At 35.8% G+C, this 27,660-nt stretch overlaps 1 protein-coding gene across 2 annotated transcripts; it reads left to right on the forward strand.

The window, feature by feature from the left end:
• The first annotated feature begins 1,986 nt into the window (after positions 1 to 1,986).
• LOC118437118 lies at positions 1,987 to 25,790 on the forward strand. Of its 2 annotated transcripts, XM_035855916.1 has the most exons (10): positions 1,987 to 2,120; positions 3,795 to 3,885; positions 8,446 to 8,668; positions 8,740 to 8,922; positions 8,986 to 9,069; positions 9,159 to 9,227; positions 9,311 to 9,439; positions 9,505 to 9,710; positions 9,787 to 9,946; positions 10,016 to 10,222. In XM_035855916.1, the coding sequence occupies exons 3-10, from the start codon at positions 8,485 to 8,487 to the stop codon at positions 10,129 to 10,131; spliced, it is 1,131 nt and encodes a 376-aa protein (XP_035711809.1). In that variant the 5' UTR covers positions 1,987 to 2,120; positions 3,795 to 3,885; positions 8,446 to 8,484; the 3' UTR covers positions 10,132 to 10,222. The 2 variants fall into 2 exon arrangements, 1 of the variants encoding a protein (XP_035711809.1); XR_004835879.1 differs by lacking the exons at positions 8,446 to 8,668; positions 8,740 to 8,922; positions 8,986 to 9,069; ... (3 more) ...; positions 9,787 to 9,946; positions 10,016 to 10,222 and adding exons at positions 11,427 to 11,513; positions 12,531 to 12,615; positions 13,126 to 13,189; ... (2 more) ...; positions 20,014 to 20,103; positions 24,132 to 25,790.
• The last annotated feature ends 1,870 nt before the right edge of the window (positions 25,791 to 27,660 follow it).

Below are 27,660 nucleotides of genomic sequence, written 5' to 3' on the forward strand. Positions count from 1 at the left end.
AACGGCCTGGATGGTCACATTTCAGCACACAAAGTCTAAATCGAAGTGCGATTTGGACCAAAAAGGTGCCTTTTTGGGAAACAAAATGTTTCAAGGCCCAGTTGACTTTTTTGGTGCATTTTTGCCCGTTGATGCCTTACAAATTTGACTATGGAGTCAATAGTATGGACGAGAATTGTGGTAACAATGTAACTGGCTTTACATTTGGGTTTTTCTGAAACGTTACCAACTTTGCACTTCTCCACAACTACATACACAATATTATTTACTGATAAGCTTACGACAATTATTAGTATTGATGAATATTTATATACCTCAAGAGGTCTTGTTTCGTGGTGTCGGCAATCGTACTAATAAATGAACTTCATGGCCTACATGTCGACAAGTCCTGTGAGCTATGAAACATAACAAGGCATTTATACGATCGTATTATCACACTGCCCCGATTTTATCAAAAAGGCATTTCGAGCTATCAGGCATGGATTATATTTGTGTGCCTAATAAGCAAAAATTCATTTTAGGTACGGCACGGCTTTTTGCTCTTGCATACTCTGATTCGTACGTCCGTACATCCTAACTGTATAGCTAAAACTTGTTTTTGCTAATTACATATGTACTAAAATATGTGAGTTTTCTCAATGTTACTCAGAGTAACTTACTCTTCATAATATTTATCCGCATAATTTCAGCTAAAAGTTGTTAGACTAAAAGTATAATCTTCTATTTAGTAGTTTAAAAATAACTTTGCACTTAAATACAAATTAATTTTACCTCAAATTTATACATTTCAAAATTTATGTAGGTGCAATATGCAAATTAACTCCTAATATTCTGTTAATTCGCTTGGGTTTTCAATAAAAAATAAACCTGCCACATACCTACATACATATTAAAACTGTTAAATGATTAACGTAACGTCACGTAACGTAACAGTAACGTCAAAAAATTCCCAAATCTACATATTTACATAACTATAATTTTATGCTGATATCTTTATTAATCATTGTCTGATAAAAAATTTCCACCAATATTTTAATTGTATTAAGAAAATTTAAAAAATGCAAAAATAAATATCTCTGCCAGGGATCGAACCCGGCCTCATTAGATAGGAGGTCGCTCACGCCACCAGTTATGCCACCAGCCCACTCGTGCTTGAACCCTCATCAAATCTCGTTCATACTCATTTTTACGGAAAATTACAAACTTTACTTCAATTTCTCCGGCTTATGTGACAATTATATTTGTTTATTATTATAAAAACAACAAACTTTATTTTCCCAGGTGAAACTAATGTAAGAATGAATCACCTCGAATTAATCCAGAAATCAAGAAATCGAAACCTGATCGCCCATCTGAGCATAAACAATAAAATAGGACACTAAAAGCTGCTTGTACGTAACGTTACGTCATGCCATGGGGGAGACCACACACAGCACGTATTATTTTACAATTCGGTATGCGAAATTGGCTGCATATGCATTCATCTATATCCGCACGTAAATTAAATATGTAGGTACATACATATTTTTCATCGAAATACATACATCAAGTTGTAATTTTACAAATTATAACTTACAATCGCTATAAATTAAAAAATAGAAACATTTTATATATGTACAGAGATGACTGACGATGATGATTAAAATTAGCATGCCAAAAAAGTTATAAGGAAGACGAAATTTCAAAATTGTTCCTGCTATGAAATCTGATTTTCATATACTACACTTCTCAAAAACAATTTCTTGAAGAAATATGGTTTGGTTTTTGATATTTCCTAAACAAAATTATAATCCATAATGACTATAATAAATAGTATATGGTATTTCACATGGAAAATGGAAATAATTTAATATTTTGATGAAGCATGTGCCGGTGAATGAGAATGCCAAATTTCGCACGTCATTTTCAGATTTCACGTGTTACGTGCTCCCTTCCGCTCACCATGGAATTTTGCGTCACTTATGGTGCGGTAATCGAATAAATACAAAAATCTGTCAGTCATACGTACGCTCACTCTCAACAATCAAAGTAATTTTCCACCTTTTATTTGAAACCTCGAAAAGGAAATTCTTGTGTTATTTTTGGCGTGTAAGAAGCATACCCTACCAGTACTATTTTGTGTAAGTCCCTATTTTATGCATGATAAGCAGAGGAGGAATAAGAATGCATGTGTGCAAAATTCGCTAAAATATGTATTTAATATTTAAGAAAAAAGTCTAAATATTTACAAAATTTGTGGGAACAAAACCATAAAAATTACAGCTGTATAATGTTGAATGTACATATTACTCAGGATTTTCTGTAGTTAAATTGGCTTGAAGAGTAAAAAAATTGTCTCATATGATTGAAATATTTACAAAATATATATATTTTTGGAAAATTTACCATTAAATATTTAACTATATGTTTATCTAAATTATAGGGTAAATGCATAGTTATTCGACTCGAAGTATGTACATATGTATCGGTATGTAAAAATGTGTAACAAAATAGTATGAAAAGGTCTTCTGATGGGTATTTTTTCGGTCTCATGCTCTCCTCCCAACTCGTCAAATTTCACAAATATTTACCCCTCCTTCTCCTCGTACCGATTTTTGAAATTTCCCCCATTTCATCTCCCCTCCTCTCACCAATTTTTCAAATTTTAACCTCTACTTCGCACCTCCTTTTACCATAGTTCTCAAATTTTTACCTCTCACTCACCCCTCACCAAAATTCTCAAATTTTTGCTCCTTCCTCTCCTCTCACCAAATCTCTCAAATTTTTACCCCTCCCTCTCCTCTCACCAAATATCTCAAATTTTTACCCCTCCCCCTCCTCTCACCATAATTCTGAAATTTTTACCCCTCCCTCTCCTATCACCAAATCTCTCAAATTTTTACCACTCCCCCTCCTCTCACCATAATTCTGAAATTTTTACCCCTCCCCCTCCTCTCACCAAATCTCTCACATTTTTACCCCTCCCCCTCCTCTCACCTTAATTCTGAAATTTTTACCCCTCCCTATCCTCTCACCAAAATTCAAATTACAAAAAATCGCGTCACAATTTTAGCTTGAAACTACCAGCCGCGTCGGCCAACTGGTGTCTCGTTAACTCTAAATTTTATTAAGTTAATTTTTGCAAGTTTACAGAGTTTTCAAATTTGCGTAAATTTTGTAGCTAATTCAAACTTATGAAACAGTAATTAGGCATTTAAAACATTACAGGTGTCCGATATTTCTGTAATTTTGTAGAGTTTATAAAGTGCCGATTTTAAGTGATTCGATACGAGTCATAAGTATGACATGACCACCCTTGTTTCGTTTTGAATGTCAATCTTGGGATTATCCAAACGCAAATGCAAAAAAACGCATATATATATACATATATATACTTAGTTTGCACGTGCAAACTAAGTCGAATCTCGAATATATATGTATGAACATATTTCTCATGCTGGATGAAACTTGAGTATACTTTTTATACTGTGTAAAGTCTGTGATCTCTTACCGGCAACAAAAATGATACGTATGTAACGGCAAATTGAGTTGGTCCTTTGTGTAAACTTTGTAAAGTTGACTAATTTAAGCTTACATCAAAATTTATAAAAGCTTAAACTTACCTCCTCTTTATCTTACTTAATGTGGATTTCATTAATCATTTTTCAACATTCTATTTTTCAACAAATTTCCCAAATTTCACTACAAGCCTAAAAAATATATAGATATCATGACTAAATTCTTCTTAGCAACGAGTAAAATAAAGTTGTACGCATAAAATGTAAAAAGTAATTGGCATTCTCGAAATATTGCAGAGCTTGTTTAAGGATCCAGGGTCAATCCCCAACTATCCCCTTTGAGTACAATCAGGTCTGAACGGGCCCAAAAACGCTGACCTCAAGTAAAGTAAGTTGCTTTCTATTAACCAAAAAATTAACTGCAATCAACCAAACAACTTGAGCCACAACTGAGTATTTGTATTCACTGATGTATGTAGGTGCATTTTATTTAGTCAGGCTAATCAACATATGTATATACCGATATCATGTCAAATCTCAATTCTTCCTAATTAATTTCGCAAATTTTTCACAATTTCGTAAATTACATACGATTGTCATAACTCAGACCCATTGTCTTAGGCATGTCTAACTTGTGCTTCGTTTAACTTCACCGTTTCAAGCAATGTAAAAATTATCAAATTCCGATCAAAAACGGAGTTTTTGTAAGATTTTCAGCAGAATTTGCTATGCTTTCACTACTTTATCTGGGCGTGGCCGCCGCAAATGGAGCTATCAGGTGAAACCACGTGCACATGCATACATTATTAGTGCACTATTATATTCCCAGGCACACATAGCTTTCTTATATCCAATATATAAGAAAGCTACGTGTGCCTTTATGTACCTTTATCTTTTTGATATTGCAATATCAAAAAGAATGGTTTAAAATTTTGAATTTTTCTGAAGGTCACCAATTTTGAAATAATTTTAAAAACCCCAAAATCAAATTTTGTATGATTAAGAAACTACTTAGGATCAGTAAAAGGCAAAAGCTTTTCAAATCGGATAAAAAAGGGATTTTTAGTGATTTTTAAAACGAGGGAAAACTGGGCTTTGCCTTTTTCGCTCGAATGAATCAGGGGGTGTAACCGGCGGAAGGAGGGTCACACGGTAAAACCCTGCTAGGCTCATAAGGCACGGACTTAGTCCGACCACATATCCAAAGGACGCCCAAATCCGTCACACCCACAGGAAAAACTATCCTCCGAAGCGTTTGACCCCATATTTAAATTGGGCCCAAAATGACGCTTCGAACTTTAAGCAGGAAACGAAAGTCATTTCCGGTTAGAATTGGGGACCGAGTTTATGGAAATTTGACTCCCTATACATTGATAGTTTCCAGCGTTGAAAAAAAGTTGGCAAATTTGTGACACAAAATTTCAAATGATCTACTTCATCACCGAAGTAGGGATATTGTATTGTGTTCTATGTATATATGTATGTATGTTATATCACACCTCATATGGGAAATCATTCGCCGGTGAGACTTTCCTTATTTTTTTATATGCTCTGCCTTTCGAGCGCTAAACTAAACTTGCCTAGGTACCGACCCTCAAAGTGGCCTTGTTTGACGCCAAACCGAGGTCAACGGTCACCAAACCGTCCCCTCTCGACCCATTGCAAGTCGTATATTTTTGGAAAGCTAAGGGCAAATGAAAAAATAATGAATAGGAGACTTGGGGTCTGCGATGAACTATTGACCTTTCAATGCAGGTCAAAGGGGCATAGATTGAATTTTCATGGAAATTTCTATTATGGAAAAATACTTGTCACTCTGCTTTTTATGCAAATATGTATCTCCACTAAACTTGAGCATTAGCCATTAGCAAATTTCATTGAATTGGTCACCGGATATGTATGCGTAAACTTTGTAAAGTTGACAAATTTATGCTTACATGAAAATTTATATGAAAGTTAAAATTGACCTTCTTTACGCAATGTGGATTTCATTATTTTTGCAACAAATTTCCCAAATTTCACTGCAAGCCTAATACATATGACGATCTCCATCAGCTATCGGCGCTAAAAAACGTCTCATTTTATTTTCCGGTGTTTTAGCTCAAAAACCTGTTCACCGGGTTTGAACTATTCGATTTAGTCAGTTTTTAAAATTTCCACGACCCCCTACATGTAGTGGCATTGGAGGATGCAGTACTTGTTTCGACGAAACTTGTCAACTTTCTCCCTTCATTGTGAAGCAACCAGTAGGCCCAGTGCGGGCAAACTTCGCACGAACAATCCCTCGGGCATGCTTTAGGGTCGTTCTGAAGCGCTAGGCCCTACCTGTACTCCTTGACCTCAAAATGACATTAGGTCAAGTTACAAAGTTGGCTCATTCATCACCATTTTTTAAATAGCTCGCATTTCAACAATCCTGGATGGATGTTCTTTATCTTTGGTGAAAACTGATCTGAATGAGATGGGTTTTCAGAATCATTAAGAATTTTGAATTTTGTCCAAGGTCAAACAATTTTTACTCACTCACGGAAAAGGTCACGAGGTCAAGTCTCACATAGCCCCCTATGTGTGGTCCCCTGCAACAAGGCTAGTCCATTAGACATCATATTCGTGTCAACGGGTGATGTTGATGGATATCAGGTGAAAGATGTTCATTTGATATCTTTCCGATTTCTGCCGTCGGACATGGGTGACGTCACTATATCCACAATATGCCATTTTCACGTCTACCCGAGATGTCGTGTAAGATTGTCTTAATGATGTGCATTCGACTTCTTTTATGTGATATACTTTTTCATGTTTAAAAATGATATTAAACTGACAGCGCCAACTCAAAACTGCACGAGTTTAGTTGTGGTAGTTGAGTTTGATTTCAGTTCGATTCCAGTCATTGTTCTTCTCAACGACAATTAATTAATAAGGTAATGTCGGAATTTCAGTTATTCGGTTTATTTAAGTGAGGGTGAATTTGAAAATAATATTCATGCGGAAGGGTGTGGTTGGACAGCGGCGCTTACAACAGCTAGCCAAGAAAGAAACACAAAGTATTCCAAAAAATACTTTTACTAGTACGCAGGTAGCAATTCAGCCAACATCGAGTTCGGTACTCCCACAAAATAATAATCAAACTCGCAACGATTGTAATCTAGAGGACAATAACGTATCATCAAGTGAAAGTGATAGTTATGATGAAGAGTGTATGCATAACAGTGATAGTGAACATGAAAATTCAGCTGCAGACGTGAAGAAAGTGCTTTTTCGACCATTAATAGAAGAAATTAAATCTTGGGCAATCGATTATTCCATTAAGCACAACCAACTCACCGGTCTTTTAAAAATTTTGCGAACCCACAAATGCTTTGAATCGTTTCCGGCTGACAGTAGAACACTTGTGAAACCGATCAAGGCAGATGTAAAATGTGTGGAAATATCACCTGGAAAATACATTCATTTTGGTCTCGAGCAGTACATTCGTCAGGCCAAGCATGTTCATCCAGACAAAAGAACCTTAAAACTCAAAATCAATATTGATGGACTCAAGTATTCAAAAGCCGGGGAACAACCATGTGGCCAATTTTGGGGTATTTTTGTGGGTTGGAATTCCAACCATTTGTGATTGGGGCTTATTGTGGGCCGGAGAAGCCAAGTAGTGTGAGCCAATATGTACAAAATTTGGTACAAGATATAAATAGTTCTCGACAGTTAGGAATTAGCGTTCAAAGTTTTGTTTGCGATGCGCCAGCCAAAGCTTTTTTACTAGGAATTAAAGGACATAATGGATTCTTTGGATGTGATAAATGTGATATAAAAGGAAAAAGCATAAGCAGACGAATGAGCTATTACGACATTGTAGATTCTAATTCGACTAGCACTGCCAGAACTAACCTTGGGTTTAGATCAAATCTGCAACCAGAACATCATATCTCATCAACCAGCCTAACTTAAATTCCAGGCTTGGACATGATAAATGCCTTCCCTACGGATTATATGCATCTAATCTGTCTTGGTGTTACCAGAAAATTACTAAAGATGTGGACAACTAAGAAACGAGCACAATATAAACTATCTATTCATCAACAATGTCAGATATCTGAAAAATTAATTGAATTTCGGCTTTTCACACCTACCGAATTCTCAAGACAACCCAGGTCGCTTAATGAGATCGACCGCTGGAAAGCCACAGAACTCAGATTTTTCCTGCTTTACGCCGGCGCAGTTATTCTAAAAAACATTTTGTTTTCCGAAAATTTTAATTTGTTCCTGAGTCTATCACTCGCAACGAGAATTCTTTGTTCGGAAATCCATCATTTATCACTAAATAGTTATGCAAATTCACTTCTTCTCTACTTTGTCGAAGGATTTAAAACATTATACGGCGAGGATCGAGTATCATATAACGTCCACGTATTGCTACACTTGGCAGCGGATTCGGAAAGGCTCGGTGTCCTTGACGGATTTAGTGCTTTCAAGTTTGAAAATAAACTAGGGAAGCTGAGAAAATTAATCAGATCGCCCTACAAACCTCTTGAGCAACTTAAATATAGATTGCTCGAAAAAGGTCTTCTGCTAGAAAATTCAAATTCAATCGAGTTTGGCCCTTCAGCTCCTCATTCTCGTGGCCCAATTAGGGAAGAAGATATTGACTACATTAATCAATTCAGAATATTTTCAACAGAAAAGTTCAAAATAAATTGCGGCTTGGAACGTGATACATACATACTAACAAAGAGGAAACTGCTATTTCGTGTTTTAAATATTCTTGTAGACAAGACGAGTGGTTCTATTATATTCTACGGTCGGCAATATTATAGACTAGAATCGTTATTTTCTCACCCCTGCAGTTCTAAGGCGGTGGATATATTTCGCGTTCGCGAAAATTCTTACGATACAATTAAAATCCCAGCTTGTGCGTCTTGTTTAAAGTGTGTTGTTTTTCCGTCTTCGCCAGGTTATATTGCAGTATTTCCACTAATTCATCAGCTGTAAAATGTTTTACATTGTGGAAACTAACGACGCTGGAAAAAAAGAAGTCGCTGTTGTCCCAAAATCGTACTATGAAAATGCAACGTGCGCATGGCCTTCAGGAAAAAATGTTGCCACCATCGTAAAATCAGGGAAGGATCCGAAGCCAACATTTAAGAGATACGAAGCCAGAATTTTACATGCATTCGGTGAGGAAATTTATGAAATCTCAACTTTTAATTCAAATTTTCGATTCCAAATTTTTGTAAAATAATTACAGAAACATACGAAGAAGCACGAGTAAAGTTGCCACAATCTGAGCTGACTTCTGACCTGTCCAGTTGTGAAGGGGACGGGGTCCATGATAACCGGTTCAGAGTTAGGACGACCCAGAGCGTTCCGATCGACGATGCCGGAGAAGATGCAGGCTCTGAGAGTGACACTTCAATAATAATTGAAAAAGGTGTGGTGTTGTTTGTTGGAATTGTGGTTTATACATCGCAATGTGTTATATATTTTCTTACAGGACACGCCGAACGAATTTCGGATCCAGTCGCAGGGGGGCCGTCAAGCTTTTCCTTTGATAAAATGCCTACACTTGGACCCGTTGGTGAGCTCTTAACAATCGTGTTACAGATTTGCGATTCGGATCTGCCAATTTTGGAACAAGTGAGTCAGATAATGACAATGAAATGTTAGATGCGAATAACGACGACGTCCAATTCGCGACTAGTTCCAACCTCGAATCCAGAAATAATACCATTGCAGGTTGGGCGAATGAAATTTACAATACAAATACATCAGGGTAGTTAATTATAATACGAAATTGAATTCATTCGGTTGTATTGTAGAAATTGGAGATAAGAACTCTGTCGCTCAAATAAATGTGGAATACTCTGAAGCGCCAGGCGATACAAATCCTCTGGAATGGACTTTGACAGGATCATCAACTCCAATGTTTGTTACTAACATTCCGAAAGGTATGTATGCACGGAATTTCATATTTGCCTAACTTGGATGGTGATAAATATGTTTTTGGTTTCAGAACAATGGGATAAACTTTTGCAGGATGTGTCAATTATAAAGCACACCCTTAATAATATAAGCAATAAGCTTGATAATATGGCAAAGGAACAACTTGTAGCGAAGGACAAGGGACCACCCATTCTGACAAAATCATTCTGCACCTGGAACGAATTTAAAACCTTTGATGACTCTTTGGAAGAGAATAATGAGGCAAAGGCTAAACTGGTATATACATACATGCATGCATATGTTACCCAAGCATGTAATTAATTCAAAAATTAATCAAATTATTATTTTCTAGCAACGCTATTTTGCTCGTGGTGGAGCGACGAAGGTTGGCGAAATTGTAGGTAGCATGTTGAAAAAAATTATGGACGATAAGCTTGCGATCAGTGTGAGTTTCAAAGGACTGAAAGGAAATCACAACTACTCTTCCACTAATTGTTACTCCATCATGCTTGGTAAAATCTTTGGATAAATGATTAGCATGTTTGTTAATATGTCAATAACTGTCATCCTTTTTTACTCAGATTTGATTACTGCGAGGGGAAACATTACTGAGAAAGAAGTCAATAAGGCAATGATTACATGGTTTCAACACGCCTCGGACAGACTGAAGGTTAAGGCCAAGTCTACGCAGCCTTAGAAATTGTAACTTTAATGTCACAGTTAAATCGTTTATTTTATTTTCAAATGTATTTGTAAAGGGACCATGTTTAATAAGACAATTTGTTTGAATAATAAATAATAAACCTAAATAGTATATATATATGTAGGTCCAGCTCGTATCTTGTTTACATCATGTTGCGATGTACCTTGGATATTAAAGGGATATTCTTTATATATCGTAATCATGTCAAATACTGAGTCTCCCAAGATATCTAAACGAACATCACTACGATGTCAAAAACAGCGGAATAGCGACACAGACGGGAAGTTGAATGACACACTGTGGACATAGACTGATGTCTGACGGACATACCGAGGTCTCTCCTTTCATATCCATATGATATCAATCGGACTAAGTTTTGTTGCAGAGGGTATCGTTGGAAAGGTCTTGGCGGGAGGATTAAGAATATATATACTTTATGGGCACTGGCACCACCCCCTGACCTTTAAGGAGCCAGTAAATATTATTGAGTTTTCGCCAATCCAACTGCTGTGCTAGCTCTCAATCTGCTCCTATGTTAACGCCCGCATACATGGAAAACTAAAAGTCAATAATACTTACTGGCTCCTTAAAGGTCAGGGGGTGGTGCCAGTGCCCATAAAGTATATATATTCTTAATCCTCCCGCCAAGACCTTTCCAACGATACCACACATAGGGGGCTATGTGAGACTTGACCTCGTGACCTTTTCCGTGAGTGAGTAAAAATTGTTTGACCTTGGACAAAATTCAAAATTCTTAATGATTCTGAAAACCCATCTCATTCAGATCAGTTTTCACCAAATATAAAGAACATCCATCTAGGATTGTTGAAATGCGAGCTATTTAAAAAATGGTGATGAATGAGCCAACTTTGTAACTTGACCTAATGTCATTTTGAGGTCAAGGAGTACAGGTAGAGCCTAGCGCTTCCGAACGACCCTAAAGCATGCCCGAGGGATTGTTCGTACGAAGTTTGCCCGCACTGGGCCTACTGGTTGCTTCACAATGAAGGGAGAAAGTTGACAAGTTTTGTCGAAAAGGTAGTGCTTTCACCCATGCAATTACACCTAGGGGGTCATGGAAATTCTAAAAACTGACTAGATCGAATAGTTCAAACCCGGTGAACAGGTTTTTGAGCTAAAACACCGGAAAATAAAATGAGACGTTTTTTACCGCCGATAGATGGTGGAGATCGTCATATATATATAGAAATCATTAAGAAATTCTTCCAAGCAAAATTAAGTTGTACGCATAAGTGTAAAAAGTAATTGGCATTCTCGAAATATTGCAGGACTTGCGTCATATTCCTGTCCTTTGGAGGATCCCTTTGGGAGTTTGTTTGGCGACCATCTGGACTACTCACATCTACGTACTTAAAGTAAGTTGCTTTCTATTCATAAAAAAATTGTCTGCCATCAACGAACCAACTTCAGCCACGACTTATTATTTCCATGTACTAACATACCTATGTGTATTTTAATGCCATGTTTATCTACCCATATCTTGACAAATGTCAATTCTTCCAAATTAGTTTCGCAAAATTTTCACAATTTCGTAAATTGCGTACATACGATTATCAGAACTCAAACTCCTCCTCTTAAGCATGTCTCACTTGTGCAAGGCTTCATTTGACTTCTCCGTTTCAAGAAATGTAAAAATTATCAAAATCCGATCAAAAATAGAGTTTTTGTGAGATTTTAACCAGAATGCTTTCACAACTTTATGTGGGCGTGGCCGCCGCGAGTGGGTCAAACCATGTGTAGATTTATGTATTATATTATATTCCCAGGTATAATTTTCTTTTTTGTATGTAATATCAAAAATAACGTCTTGAAATTTCGAATTTTTCTGAAGGGCACAAAATTTGAAACAAAATTCGAAGTTCCAAAATCAAATTTGTTATTAGCATGATTAGCTAACTATGTGGGATCAATAAAAGGCAAAAAAACTTTTCCCCATACGTTTAGATTTCTCAGCGTTGAAGAAAAGTTGGAAAATTCCTCACAACAAATTTAAAATGACCTACTCCATCACCAAAATTGGGATATTGTATGGTATTCTATATATGTACGTGGTATGCATGTTATATTATACATACAATGGGAAATTTTTCGCCTGTGAGACTTTTTTGCATTTTTTTTTGTATGTTCTGCATTTCGACGTCTGAACAAAACGTGCATAGGATACGACCCTAGAAATGACCTGGTTTGAGGTCAAAGGTCACCAAATCGCTCCCTCTTGCATGTCGTATATTTTTGGAAACCTGACGGCATTAGGAAAAATAATAAATAGCACACTTGTGATATGCGATGAACTATTGACCTTAAAAAATCATATAAAATGAAGTTGCATGCAGAAATTATAGTAATTAAGCGGCATTCTCACAATATTACAGGTCGTGTAAGGCCATATCATTGTTACGAAGGCTTGCTTTAACTCCCACTTGGTCAGGCCCACTCTCGTACATACCTGGTATTAAAGTAAGTTTTTTTCTATTGATCAAAAATACTCTACTCTCCTGGAACTCCAGCCACGACTTGCTATTTTCATATCTGTACATATGTTTTATTTAGCCCATGTCTTACCAACTCTCAATTCTCCTGAATTAATTTCGCAAAATTTCCACAATCTCGTAAATTATATACCCTTATCGCAACTCTACCTCGTTCTCCTAGGCATGTCTCACGTTTGCAATGCTTCGTTTGACTTCCGTCTCAATAAAATGTAAAAATGCTCAAAATCAGATCAACGCTAGATTTTTGAGATTTTACCCAGATTTTACGACGCTTTACATATATGCGCATGACCGCCGGGAGAACCACGTGCACATGCATATATTTATTGTATGTATTATCGCACTATGATACTCCCACGCTCCATAAAACCATAAATAAATTATTAAATTCTTCTTAGCGTAGAGTAAAATGAACGTGCATGCATAAACTGTACATATGTACTGCGAACTAATTGTCATTCTCTCTATATTACAGAGCGAATATCTACAAAGGCAGTTTCGTTTCCGTAAAGGCTATCTCACTCCTTTTAGTAGAAAAAGTAAGTTATTTTGTATCTATTTAAAATACTCTGCAAACCACTTCAGCCAAAACATACAAGTTGTATGATACAACCATTTATTTTATTAAGCCATCGAAATCTACCCATACATACGTCAAACTTAGATTCTCATCAATTAATTTCGCCACATCCTTACAATTTCGGAAATTCCTTAGGATTTTATCAAGTCAAACTCCTTCTCGCAGTCGTGTCTATCTTGCCGCAGGTCGTAGTTCACTTCCCCGTTTAAAAAATGTAACAATTATCAAAATCCGATCAAATCTGAATTTTTGGTAGATTTGAGCCAGCGTTTACGAGGTTTTTACTACTTTATGTGGGCGTGGCCGCCGCGAATGGGATGTGAGGTCAAACCAGGTCACATGCATGCATTATATTATTGCCCTATTTTGTTCCCAGGGCCAAGTAGCTTTATTATATCCAATATCAAAAATAACGCATTGAAACTTCCAATTTTTCTGAAGGTCGCACTATTTTTTTAAACTTCCAAAATTAAGTTTGATATCAAACATGATAACATAACAAACTATGTAGAATCAACAAAAGGCAAAATATTTCAAAATCCGATCAAAAATGGATTTTTAGTGATTTTTTAAACGAGGGAAAACTGGGGTTCACTCTTTTTCGCTCGAGTCAGGGGGTGTAACCAGCGGAAATTGGGTCGCACGGTAAAATCCTGCCGCGCTCATACGGCACGGACCTAGTCCGACCACATATCCAAAGGACACCTAAATCCGTCACGCCCACAGGAAAAAACATCGTTCGAAGCGTTTGACCCCAGATTTAAATTAGTCCCAAAATGACGCTTCGAACTTTCCGCAGGAAACGAATGTCATTTCCGGTCATATTTGGGGACCGAGTTTCTGAAAATTAGACTCCCCATAACTTGAGAGTCCGCAGGGTTGAAAAAAAGTTGGAAATTTTCTCATACCAAATTTCAAATGACCTACTTCATCACCGAAATTGGAGTATTATTATATGGTAATTCTATGCATATTGTGGCATACCTTTTCTGGAAAATGGTCTATTTGTGAGATTTCCTAAATTTTTTGATATGTTGTGCATTTCGACGTCTGACCAAACGTTGCATAGGATCCGACCCCTGAAGTGACCTTGTTTGAGGTCAAAGGTCACCAAACCGTCCCCTCTCGACCGCCTGCAAGTCGTATATTTTTGGAAAGCTGATGGCATAAGGAGAAATGATATGTAGCATAGTTATGGTCAACTATTGACCTTTCAATGCAGGTCAATTTTGAATTCGAATTTTGAAAATTGTTAGTATAGAAAAATACTTGTCGCTTTGATTTTTCACAATATTTTATGCATATTTATGTAGTAGATACTTAGTAATTGAACAATTTAGTTAAATTTCACTTTGTTGTTGAGGTCGAAATGTTGGCAGGTCAAAGGTCATCGTTTCTCATAAATGGAGTATTTATTGTTAGTAGAATTATATTTCCAAATACTTGAAACATTTTTTTCTGGATACAAAATATTACTAGTTTTATCCTCAATTTCCATTTTGGGATGATCCAATTGAAATTTTCAATTTAAAAATGAAAAGATACAATAGTTTGCACTTGCATATTTATGTATTTCTCATGCTGCATGCATACCTGTTCACTTTCATTCATGTGACTGATTATTATAGAGAATGATAGCGAATGAAAATGAATTTTCTTTGATTTAAATGAAAATGTGTGAAAGATTCCGTCATTTCAGATGAATGACTGTGAATGAAAAAAATTTTCACTCATTTCAATTTTCACCCTATGCTTAATACATAGGGCGAAGTAAGAAATGAAGTCAGATGAAGTGAAATGAAATGAGTTTGAAAGAAAATGAGTGATTGTTAATGAAAATCTTCAGTCAGAAATAAGGATGACTGAACTTTGAATGAAGAAAGTTTTTTGAGCAGGGATGCATAAAATGTAAAAAACAATTGGCATTCTCACAATGTTACAGGGCGTATCATTCTAGTCCACTTTCCCAGGTTGGGTCCCGATAGGTGCAGGCTCATATCCTCGTAAGTTATTTTCTATCTATTAATGAATAATACTCTGCAAGCAACTACCACTCGGAATCGGTGTTTTCATGTACATACATATTTATGCAAATATAATTTATTTAGCCAATATCTTGTCAAATCTCAATTCTTCTAAATCAATTAATTTCGCAAAATTTTCACAATTTCGTAAATTATAAATATACCATTATCTCAAAACTCAAATTCCTTCCCCTAACCACGTGCGCGAGGTTGTTTCCCTTGCTCGTTTCAAGAAAATGTAAAAATTACCAAAATCCGATCAAAACTGATTTTTTTGCAAGATTTAAACCAGGTTTTTACTACTTAAGTGGGCGTGGCAGTCGCGAAATGGGGTTACAATGTCAAACCATGTGCACATGTGTGTACGATGCATATTTTATTATTGAATTATTATATTCCCAGGCAATAGTTGCTATCTTTTACCCAATATTAAAAGAAAGGCTTGGAAATTTCGAATTTTTCTAAATTACACAAAATTTTGGAAAATTTAAAATTTAATTGAATTTAACACCAAATATAATTCAGAATCTATGTAGGATCAATAAAATGCAAAAACTATTTACATCGGAGAAAAATTGGATTTTTAGTGATTTTTTAAGCAAACTAAAACCAAAATTTTCAATTTTTCGCCCGTATCGGGGGCTGCGTCGGGCCCAAATGGCTTCATAGGGTCACACCCCCATACACAAGTCTAGTACCCCCCTCGTACTACGATATGTCCAAAGGGCATTCAAATCGGTGCATCACAGAGGAAAAGCCATCATGCGATATGTCATCTCGAATTACGAGACGACATCTCAAACCACGCTTTGACACTTAAGCATAACGCAGAGGTCACTTCCGGTCCAAAATTTTGACCGACTTACTAAAATATAAACTCTACGGGTATGTAGGGAAGCCCACCCTGAAAAAAAAATTCGAAAATTCCCACACAAAATTTTAAATTTCTTACTTCTTCACCGAAAGTGGGGTGTCTTGGTTAAAATTATACATTTTAGGTTCATTTAACTGTGATATTGTATGGTATTTAATACACACACCTTTTCTGGAAAATTGTTAGGTTGTGCAAATTTATGTTATCAATTTGTACTGCAAATTGCCACCCCCACAATTAAGGGGTTGTTCATAAATTATGTTAAGCGAAAGGGGGGGGGGAATTTTGCATGGAAATTTTATAAACCTGGCAAAATTAGAAAATGCATTCTTAGAAAATATTGATTCTGGCATTCTTAGAAAACTACTTTATAGAATTTGCACAGCCTACATAAATACCTACATAAATATGAAACTCAGAAAATTAATTTTCCACAATATTTTTATTTTTATTTTACCAGACTTCTTAATTTCACTGATTTTTTCGTACATATTTACTATTTTGGTTTGGTATTGGGCATCTCCTCATATAATAAGTTAACGAGATTCGATAAGCACTTATGTTTTGTTTAACTTGAAGACTTTACACAGCATTTTTTTTCGTATCACAGTTTTTTTTGTGAGACAATTCAACGCCGATTTTTGTAAGTTTGCAAAAATTGTACACAGTTTAGAATTGCTGAAATGTCTGGATTGAGATTGATTGATTGTGAGCTTTTTTTCCTTCTTCAGCTTTGTAATTAATAAAATGCCACACGAAGACGTTACGGCAAGTAAAAGCAGATAACCACATGAGATAAGCCCAAAAAGTAGTACTTCATACTTGTGCAAGATCCCAAATATAAAGATTACATGAATGATGCATAGATACATATACGTAGAAAATAAGCGCACCAATATTTTTGCGTTTTCCTTTCTCATGTAGCGAAATTTTTCCAAATATTTTCAAATAAAATCAGGATTTTTCAAAATGCTGTACATTTTTCAATCTTGAAAAATAATGGAACAGCATATTTGCTCAGAACTATGTACATTTAAGAAAAATTTACTTCTCATAAACTTTTCAAAATTCGAAAAAAACCATGAAATCAACGTACATACATATTTCTAATTGAATCTTGATTTAATGATTATTTTTACAGGTCAGTTTGGATTCCGGATTTGTGCAGTAAGAGTAAAGGTACGTAAAATGGGCATTCATGTCATTTCAGTGGTTTCAACCTACCTGGTTGCTGAAAACAACGCTACGTGGTATTGCACCCTATCGAGGTGCATCCTTAAATTACAGTTCAACTGTTAAGGGAACGCAGCCTAGTATGTTGCTGGCTGAAAGTTTGAAGGTCGTCCCTTGGCCATCAGTCTTTGGACTTGACAGCCCTATTGGACTTTGACCTTCTTAGGGAAGGCCAGCAATGAACCCGCTGTTAGTACTTTACTTAAAGATTCAGAATCTGGGCACAGTGGTTGCGCAGGAGTCGGGCACTGGCGGACATCTCAGAGAAGGCAGATTTAAAGATTTCTACGAAAATTTATTTTTAAAAAATGATTGAAGAAGGACAACACAACATCGAAATAACGACAGATTTTGGGTTAGAGTTCAAACAGTTCAGGTGGGCGTAACAATCCGTCGGTTCGGAGTTAGCCACCTGCCTCATAATTCATAAATATTGCATATTTCATACATACTGCATATACCCCCGTCACATTTCTAACTCTGAATTTTCCTATCTTTCTTCCTTTATCTTTCTACATCTTTCGCATACATTGGCGTATTTCTACGATTTCGCATTTTGCATACATACATCATCAAATTGCATTGTCATACCAAAACATCATATTAATTAGTATGATACGTGCTTTTTTTTGCTTATGCTTGAAAATGAAAATGTAAATATGTAATGTCAAATGTCTAATATTATTTATGTGATGTATTTTTCTATTTGTTTGTAGTTGTCTCGCCACGTCGAAATTCCTTTAAGTAAGTTTGCAATGAATATTTTTTAATTCATAATTTACGAAATTATGGTCACATATATGTATATACATACACAGTAGTCCCCGGATCCGAGTGTGTTTATATGTCCCCACTTTTATGCCGATTTTATAAACCTGTCGCTCTTCTATCCAAATATGTTAATGTCCCTACGGCTTCTGTCTCGGTTAGATTTGATGAGATTAAATGATTACATATTTAGTTTGGCAATGCCACATTTTTCTTCGTCAAATTTCCGGGAACCTGTAACATGTTCTGAGAATCGATCACTTTTGCGTTATTAACCCATCTCGAGATAGTTAGAGTGTTCTGAACAATTAGGAGTTTTAAATAATTTTCGGAACAGTTTGCTGACCCCATTTGCCCGGATGATACCATGATTTTGGAGGGCCCTTGGCCTCCCGGATTTAGTTTTTGGCAAAAGATCAGTTTACGCTCGGTAATCCCTTCACTAAAATTTCAATTGTCCTTAAAAAATCCAGCAAAATATCAGTAACGAATTTCCAGATAGGTAGTCTACTTCTCAGAGGCAACATCCAATTCAATTTATTTTATTTTATTTTCTTCCACGACCAGAAATGCATGAAAATATTTTTTGCATGTCTCAAAAACACTCGGTTTGCTGAGACGGGTGATGAAATGGCTCTCTCGTTCCAAGAAAATACAAAATTTGACAGGATCAAATGGAAATTAGAATTGTTTGCGAATTTTTAACTCAAGTTTTCGTCTTTTCATGTCTGAGTGGGTGTGGTTGGGGTCATGGGATCAAAATAAGTTGGGGGTTAGGGAGGTTATTAACCTCCATTAACAGAAATGTATTTTTATTGATATTTTAAACGATGGAAAACTGAGACCTTCCGTTTTTTTGCCCTAAGCGGGGGGTGTGCCGGGTTCAAATGACCTCATATGGCCAAACCCTCCCACACGATTCAAGTACCACATTAGTACTACAACATATCCAAAGAGCATCCAGATCCGTCAATGACGGGGGGAACACCGTCCCGCGACATGTCCCCTGGAATTACGAGATGAGACCTAAAAGCACGCTTATGTCCATCCACATAATGCAGAGGTCATTTCCGGTTAAAAATTACTAAAGCCTTATTTAAATATAAACCCTACAAGTATTTAGGAAAGCCCACGCTGAAAAAAATTTGAAAAAATCTTTACACGTAATTTCGAACCACATATTTCATGACCAAAAACAGGGTGTCAAGCCAAAATTGCGTAAATTTTGGACGAATTACGATATTGTGCACAAAATAAAAATCTTATTTTTACGGGAAACCTTCCTACCCTCAAATTTCTTTACATTTCTTTATATTTTGACGATCTTTAGACGAATTGACATAGCCCAGATCCCTAAAGTCACACAAATCAAGGTCAAAAGTCACACTATCGTTCCCTATCGACACGCCAAAAGTCATATATTTTTGAGTAGATGCTAGCCTTAGGAATAAAAATGAGTATCACACTTGGACTCTGCTGTCAACTACTGACCTCTCAAGGGCGCTTGAAGGGTCATAATATGCGAAAATGTTTATCAGTTCAATTCCCCCGAATTTTTTATATGTTGTAGATCTTTACAACTGGAACTAATGTATTCTCACTTTTAATTCAAAACAGACCCCCCTCGACATTGGTATGGGGGAGATATGTCAAAGGTCAAAGTGCACCATAAATAGGGTGTCGTTTTAAATGGATCGTGCAATTTATATATTAGCCTCATACTTTCAACACTCTGTTTCACAGTAAATTTACCAGACTAATATTCGAGTTTAATTAGGGAATCAAAATGAAATTAATAAACGATTCGGAACACAAAGTAAAATTGAGTTATACATGTGGATAAAATGTAAATATTAATTGGCAAACTCGCAATATTTATTACAGAACGTGTCGCGTCCTCGGAGAACTTCCTGTGTAGCCAACCCAGTAGCTCCTCCAATCTGCTGCCCTTATTGGACTTGGAAATTTAGTTTAGTAAGTTGTTTTAACATTTATCAAAAATATTCTGCAATAATTTCAGCCACGACCAGTACCGTACCAACCGTGGTATATGGTGGTACAAAATACCAGGCCCGGGGCCCGCGAGGGCCCGGGCCAGGTCGCTACCTTTACACTAGATATAATGGACTTTCTTGAGCATTGAAGATTTTACAAAAAAGTATTCCACGCAAATAAATTTTCTTACATCTAACACAAAACTGCTAGATCTTATTTGTTTTTCAAGTTCAATTATTTGTGTATGAATTTCATTGGCTTCCACTTTTGTATGAATTTAGAGCTAACGTACTTATAATTTTAATTTTAATATTTGATTTTCGAATTTTAATTAATATGCTAAATTATGATTTTAGCTGAAACTTAATTCAGAAATTAAGTAAAAAAGAAATTAAGCCCATTCAATAAAACCTAAAAGTATGGGTCGACTTATTTCTGAGCTTGAGCAATTTAAAATTTGTGACTTGTAGGGTAAAAATCGGAGAGGATCACTTCATGGCTACCCATTTTTAGTTACAATTTCGACATATGTAATGCTACATATTATACTTATTTTGTGGGATTGTGAGGAATTCTGTGTATGTAAAGAGTTACTACATTACAGGGTGGCCCTTCGTAACTGGTAGTGAAATGAAACGCTGTAGCTTCAACATTTTTCATGCTATGAATTTCTAGTAAATTTTACTGGAAAGCCAGTTAATTTTTGAGTAGAAAACAATTTTTAGTTTTCTAAATTTCCTCCCCACGATTTCATGCAGCGCTAAAGACGCGGCTTCCAGCCCTTGATTAAAGCACGCACTGAATTCTCGACAAATTGTCTCATTCCGTGGTCAACCATTTTTTTAGAACTTCCACACTTATATGAGGCTTAGAACACACCTTTGCCCCGAACTTTGACCAGCTTTCGTAATTCTGGCATTGAAATACACGAAGTATGATGGATATTCCGAATTGGAGATAAAGTTCGGAATTTAGTTTTTTGGTCGCGCTTGCACCATTTTTTGCAATAAAAGCTGGTGCCGAGTCCTGCTGGAAGGTCCAGTCGACTCCATTGAATACGATCTCATTTAGGGGATGTACCACGGACTCGAAAACATATTTTAAGAAATTTGATTCCATCACCTTCCCCCCATTTTTGACAAAATGTAGCGGAATTGCCCTATTTTGCTCTCACCTGCCAAAATGATCAAAAGACCTCGATGTGGTGAACTTTTGACCTTTTTTTCTATATTTGGGGATGTCTTAGACATATTCTGCGCCGACAAGGTCTTTTTGTTTGTTAAAAAATTCCTCCACAATGAAAATCTCCTCCTCTGTAAACAGAATCGTTTTCACTTTTTTGGAGCGTACCGCTTCAAGTCGGCCCTGCAGTTACTTAATCTGGTTTTCTTTTGAGGGATGTTCAGCATTCGACAAGTACCACATTTCAAAGCCCTAAGTCCAAGGTTTAATTTAAGCACTCGATGGATAAAGTGCATCGACACTGTCAGCTGTGAGGCTATTTTCCGGTAGAATTTCTAGAATTTCTTCGGATTCTGAACTTCAGCGCCTTCACGATGGTTGTGGTCCTTGTAGGTTTTCAAAAAATTGTTCTGCGACTGTTCTTAGTCGACCTGGTCCCCACGAACGTTTTTATAGTCCGTTGGACTAAATTAAAGTGCACGTTCGATTCCTGTCACACTTTTCAAATTCGCCATTTCTCCTCTCATTTTTTTGGTGAAAAATTATCGCCGCCCGCGTGCCTTTAATATTTTCCCTGTCGATATGCTTTGTAATAATTAAAAAATTGATTAGTGGTTTTTATGCAAAATCGCACGACGAATCCAACGCACCTATCAGATTTTTATTATCTCCAACGGTTTTAAAGTTAAGAGCTACTTACAGGTAGCCTGGGCATGCTATGTATTACCTAATTTCTTGAAACCAAAAATATGCTTTGTGGCAACTCAAATGTTCCTTGATAGGGGGCAAATTTAGCTTAACCCAGGGACAAACTTAGGTAAATATGAACTTAACTGACTCTCAACTTACAATGCGATGACGCCAGCGGTCTCACTCCGATTTTAACAAAACCACGACAATTATGGAGCCTTTTACAAATAATAGAAACCGTGTTTCAGGATTTTTCATAATGTTCAGTTTAAACGAAATTATAAGTTTTGTATTGTATTGCTTTATTTCACCACTCTTTCGGGCCAAGCGGCCGATAGAGTACGACAAGAAAATTTTGCATCATTTAACAGTAAAACAATTACATATCAAACTTCAATTTTTCAAAAACAACAAATATTACGAACTTCGATTCATGGAAATAACTAACCAATTTGACAGGTTTTAACATTCTGTTCAAGTTACATAGCAAGATGATTACCAGTACAGTTTACATGACAAGTTTCATACAATAAACGAAATTATATGGAATAGGAACGAAATTATATGGGTGAGAAAGAATTTCCATTTTGACCGTAACATTTTCTCGCTAGGGAGAAAAATACAGATTCTGGCTTACGAATTCCATCATAATTTCGCTTTAAAATGCGTGGGCATGAACTGGTTTCCTCGAATTTTGACGCGGCCAATTTTAAATTGCTCACACAAGGAAATAAGCTGACTTCATTTTCAGCCAAATTTGGATTTTTCAAAGTGATGAAAATTTTTAAATTTTGACCCTATTTAAAAAATGAAACAACATTTTTGCAAAGAATTATATTAAGTTTAAGAAAATTCTACATTTCAAAAACTTTGAGTTTGAGGATTTTCTGGTCTGGAGCATATTTTCAAAATCCCGAAATTGTATACAAATTTTGAAAAGTTTTTGGAAACACAGTTTTTGTAAATTTATGGAAGTAATTTTGAGCACTACGTTCTTTCACTTTTAAAATAGCGTTAAACATTCAAGATGAACAACTTTGAAAAATCCTGAATGGGCTGAAAATGTATTGAAAAATTCTGTCACACCCGAAAACGCGAACATTCAGGAAAACGAAAATTACGGGTCGGGTTGTTTCAGTGTGTGAGTAACTTAAAGGTGGTCGGGTCAAAATCGGAGGAAACCGTTTTAGGTCTACGCGTTTCAAGTTTAAACGAAATTATGATGGAATTCGTAAGCCAGAATCTGTATTTTTCTCCCTCGCGAGAAAATGTCACGGTCAAAATGGAAATTGTCTCTGACGGATTCCTTTATAATTTCGTTTAAACTGAGCATTGTGAAAAATCCTGAAACACGTTTTCTATTAAGTATTTGTCTAAGGTTCCATAATTATCGTGGTTTTGTTAAAATCGGAGTTAGACCGCTGGCGTCATCGAATTGTTAGTCTGACTGCTTCAGGCCCAAATGCTTACAATTATTTTTTTTATTCTTACCGCTTGGTACAATTTTAAAAGTATCTTCAGCTAAACCGTTGGGTTTTCACCATACTGGATGTTTTTGAATATGTCCTGAATTCAAGAAATAATACAATAAGTGGTCTAAGAACTAAAAGGAATTGAGTTTTGGGACCTGCATTTTCGCCAATTCGAAATGAGTCTGGCACTTTTTCAAATTTTTAAAATGGATAGAAAAGTAATTAATCGCAAAGGGTTCAGGAAGCTTTGGGAAGTAGCGAAAAGTATGTCATATTCGCATATTTATGAAACTTAGGTTCATATAATTGATTTTTCTCCGTCCCGCCGATGTTTTCAAAAATATGGCTGAGTTAAAAGCGCAAGTAAATGTCACCATTTTCCTATGGAACTGGGAAAATAATGTGCTCTTAATACTCGTAGAATATTATCTACTTCGTTCCAGAATGCTCTAATATTCTGGAGCGAAAACGATAACATAATATCGAAGATATTGAACTTATGAAAGGGCCCGGCACTTAAGCTCATACCAGGCCTGACAATTTCGCGGCACGGCTCTGGCCACGACCTTCATACCCAAATACATCAAGAAAATATGAAATTACCAAACCCCTTTAAAAATTGAATTTTTGGCGAATTGTCATACTTTTAATTAATTTCTGTAGGTGTGATCGTTGCGAGGGAGGCCATGATGTGGGACCTCGTTCACGGACCCGATAAATATTCTTGCACGAATTATATTACGATGTACTAGTTGTTTTTTTAAATTTCAACGCCAAAGTCAACACTTCAATTTTTCGAAATATCGAAAGTTTGGGGCCGTTCATAAATAATGTGAGGCAAAAATCGTGATTTTTTACCCTCCATCCCTCTTTAACATGTGTCACATAGGAATGCTGTCACATTGGAACCTTTCCCCCCACTTTCGCCTAACATAATTTATGAATGGCCCATTTTCGAAAATTTCGAAACTTCAAAAAATTGAATTTAATAGCAGATATGATAGAGCAAGTATTTAGGATCAAATTAATATATAAAATACGAAAATCGAATCAGAAATGGATTTTTGGTGATTTTTTTTAAACAACGGAAAACAGAGTATAACCTGTTTTTGCTCATATCAGGGGGTGTAACGAGGGTAATTTGCCTCATAGGGTCAAGCCCTTCGAGGCTCATAACTCACGACCCTATGGCCACCACATATCCAAACGGCATCAAAATCGGATATGTGCACAGGGAAAACCATCGTCTTGAACGTTTTACATGATTTCTAAATTGGGTCTAAAATGACGCCTCGACCGGACCGCAGGGTGCGAAGGTCATTTCTGTATAAATCTTTTTTCCGAGTTTCTGAAAAATAAACCCCCCATAGATGACCCGTGCCACACGTAAAAAAAAATTCTGAAAATTCATAATACACAATTTCGAAATACCAAATTCATGATCGAAGTTAAGTACCCACTTAAACGAAACGAGGGAAAAATTTCCAAAGTCTGCTTTTTTTTATTGGATTGTACCCCATTGTTCATCTTTCAATCCACAAAAGCTTCTACAGATGGATCCGTGAGTGCTTCTAGCTTTTATTAATCACATAATTAAATGAGTAACTTAATGATAGTTTCATGAGCAATTAATATATGTACATACATATTTGACAAATTAGATAATGGGGCATCTCGTCGGGGGATTTGCGTGGTTCAACCACGCAATTTTTTTAGGCTTGAAAATATATGCAAGCTAGCGTTCATTCTGTAAATGTAATTTCTGTCTCAATGTCTCAAAGTCCCCAGTCTGTATCCTCGTTCCTTATAATATGGTATCATTTTACAATATATGAATATGTATTAAGTGCTGTCGCCGTGAATACTTTTATTGATTTATGTAACTAATGATTTAATTTTAACTGGTAATTTTAAGGTTTTAAATGTATGTATGCAAATCTATGATTTTAAGATATTTGGTACATATGGGCGATCACATTGGTTATGAAACATTGTATGTATACGAATTCTTATATAGGTATATGTATTTATATTGGTTGAAAAACACTTGGGTGACTAAAGCATGGCAAAGTCGTATGTCAAACCTGTGACACTGTTTTAGCCAGTGAATGTGAGATGTGGCATTAATTAAGTGGATTTTTTAGCCAGGAAAAAGAAGACAATTTAGACCCATTCGAGCCGAGGAAATTTACGTTCGAATAAAGTAGTCGGCTTTACAACATTCTTCCATATTTTATAATAGTCAATGGCTCATCTTAATGTTGATATATAAGTTAATCTAAAAGTAATCGCCATGTTATAAAATAAAGCTACGTTTTGTGTTCCCCAGCCCAGATTCAAGTAGTTGTCGCGTATTATTTCCAGAAGGCGGATATGTATGTATTTATAACTTTTTCATACGAACTCAGATCGTACTAAAACTTCGCATGCTGACATCCCATCTAAGCACGATCGCAAATATTCGAACATAGTTTTCTATATTTCACATATTTTAGGGTTTTCGTACATATTACATATTTTCATACATGTTTTGAGGATTTTTCGTACATACACATATTATCCTTCATATTTCTCTAGATAGTAAATAGGTTAGTACATATTTCGAAGTTTTTTATGGAAAAATATTTTTCTTAATTCAGATATTACGGTTTCCTCAAAATTATATTTCATAAATATAAGTAGAAAATTCTAGTTGACAAATATTTTTTGTGCATATTTCCAGGTTTGTTAAGCACATATTGCATACATATTTTGCGGAATTTACGTACATGCATATCCGCCCTCTGATTATTTCTCATGAGTAGATCTACGTCTTCGAACTCGGCGTAAGAAAGACGGAGCCATTCCCATCCAGCCAAGAAAAGATTTCTCTGAGGTATCCGAATCCTGTACTGTTCGTAGTTACCGTTTCACAGTGCGGTTTTACATATTTAGTTAAAATTTCATAGAGTATCTTTTTGATAGTTGTTTTTCACATAGTCATTTTTTTGGTTTTCATAGTCAGACATTACGTAGTCAAGTATTTACATAGTGGACTTTTTCCACTGTGTAAAACAATTTTCCACAATTTAATAAAAATATCCTTTGCTTTAAAATCAGACGAAACTTAAATTGCAGACAATTCATTTTATGTACAAATTCTTCAGTTGTCCTATGTTGGTGATCATCAGTAACGTTTTTTTAAGTTATCTGCTAATGGTAAAAATTAGGGTTGCCGCGGGTAGCAAAAATGCTACCCGTTACCCGACACGCTACCTGCAGTCCAACTGGCCGAACCCGCACGGGTACCCGTTACTCGTTAAGGAAATGACGTTAAAAACTATCCAACCTCCAAGATAAAATTGATTTACTTAATTCAGTATTTGCTCGTTTGCGTTGATTTGATTACTTTGAGATGATGCCATGAAAGTATTTTTCAACCTGCGATTATCTAAATTCAACTTGCCTTAGTTTGATTTGCTGAAGTTTTGACTTAAATTTTCAATTTTCACAAATTTTACTCACAAATGTAATTTTTATTTCAATCGGATATTGGAAAGCCTTAGTTTTTTTACAATCCCACAGCAAGTAGACATCGAACGAGAAAAACATTAGGTGTAATATTCAGGGTTGGGCAAAATACATGGGTTTTAAAATACAAAATACAAAATGAAAATACATTGTTGTGAACCTTCAAAATACAATTACAAAATACAAAATACTCGAATCTCGTCAAAATACAAAATACTTTTCCCCAAAATCGCCGAAATCTAAAAATATAAAATACAAAATACAAAATACGTATTTAAAATACATTTCAAAATACAAAATACTACTGCCAGATTTGACCCTGCAAATCCAAGTCAAGCTCAAATTTCAAAAGTTTTGCAAACTCATTTTATTTCACAGCATTATTTGGAAGTTAGTAATTATTTTTCTGAGTATGCATGAGGTCATTTGTTATCTAAAAAATGATACGAAGATTATAAGCCCAACATAATCTAAGTAATTTTAATCTTTCTCACACTACAAAAAAGACATTCTCGTACGACAAAGTGTCGAGTAGGAAGTAAAAATAAGTTTTAATAACCATCATAACACTTGAGAGAAATTTAAAAATAAAAAATTAATCATCTGCATAAATATAACATATTTTATGTAGTTTTCTGACACAGCCATGAGTCCAGAAACTGAAAATAATAGATAAGATCTG

This window comes from Folsomia candida, unplaced genomic scaffold, assembly GCF_002217175.1.
Source record: "Folsomia candida strain VU population unplaced genomic scaffold, ASM221717v1 Fcan01_Sc012, whole genome shotgun sequence".
Classification (NCBI taxonomy): Eukaryota; Metazoa; Arthropoda; class Collembola; order Entomobryomorpha; family Isotomidae; genus Folsomia; species Folsomia candida.

Excerpts from the sequence above, each read along its gene's own strand:
- LOC118437118 (XM_035855916.1), top strand. The coding sequence starts at position 8,485 with ATGTTTTACATTGTGGAAACTAACGACGCTGGAAAAAAAGAAGTCGCT. Across the intron at positions 8,669-8,739 it reads CAGAATTTTACATGCATTCG|AAACATACGAAGAAGCACGA; the intron begins GTGAGGAAATTT and ends AAATAATTACAG. Across the intron at positions 8,923-8,985 it reads TTCAATAATAATTGAAAAAG|GACACGCCGAACGAATTTCG; the intron begins GTGTGGTGTTGT and ends ATTTTCTTACAG.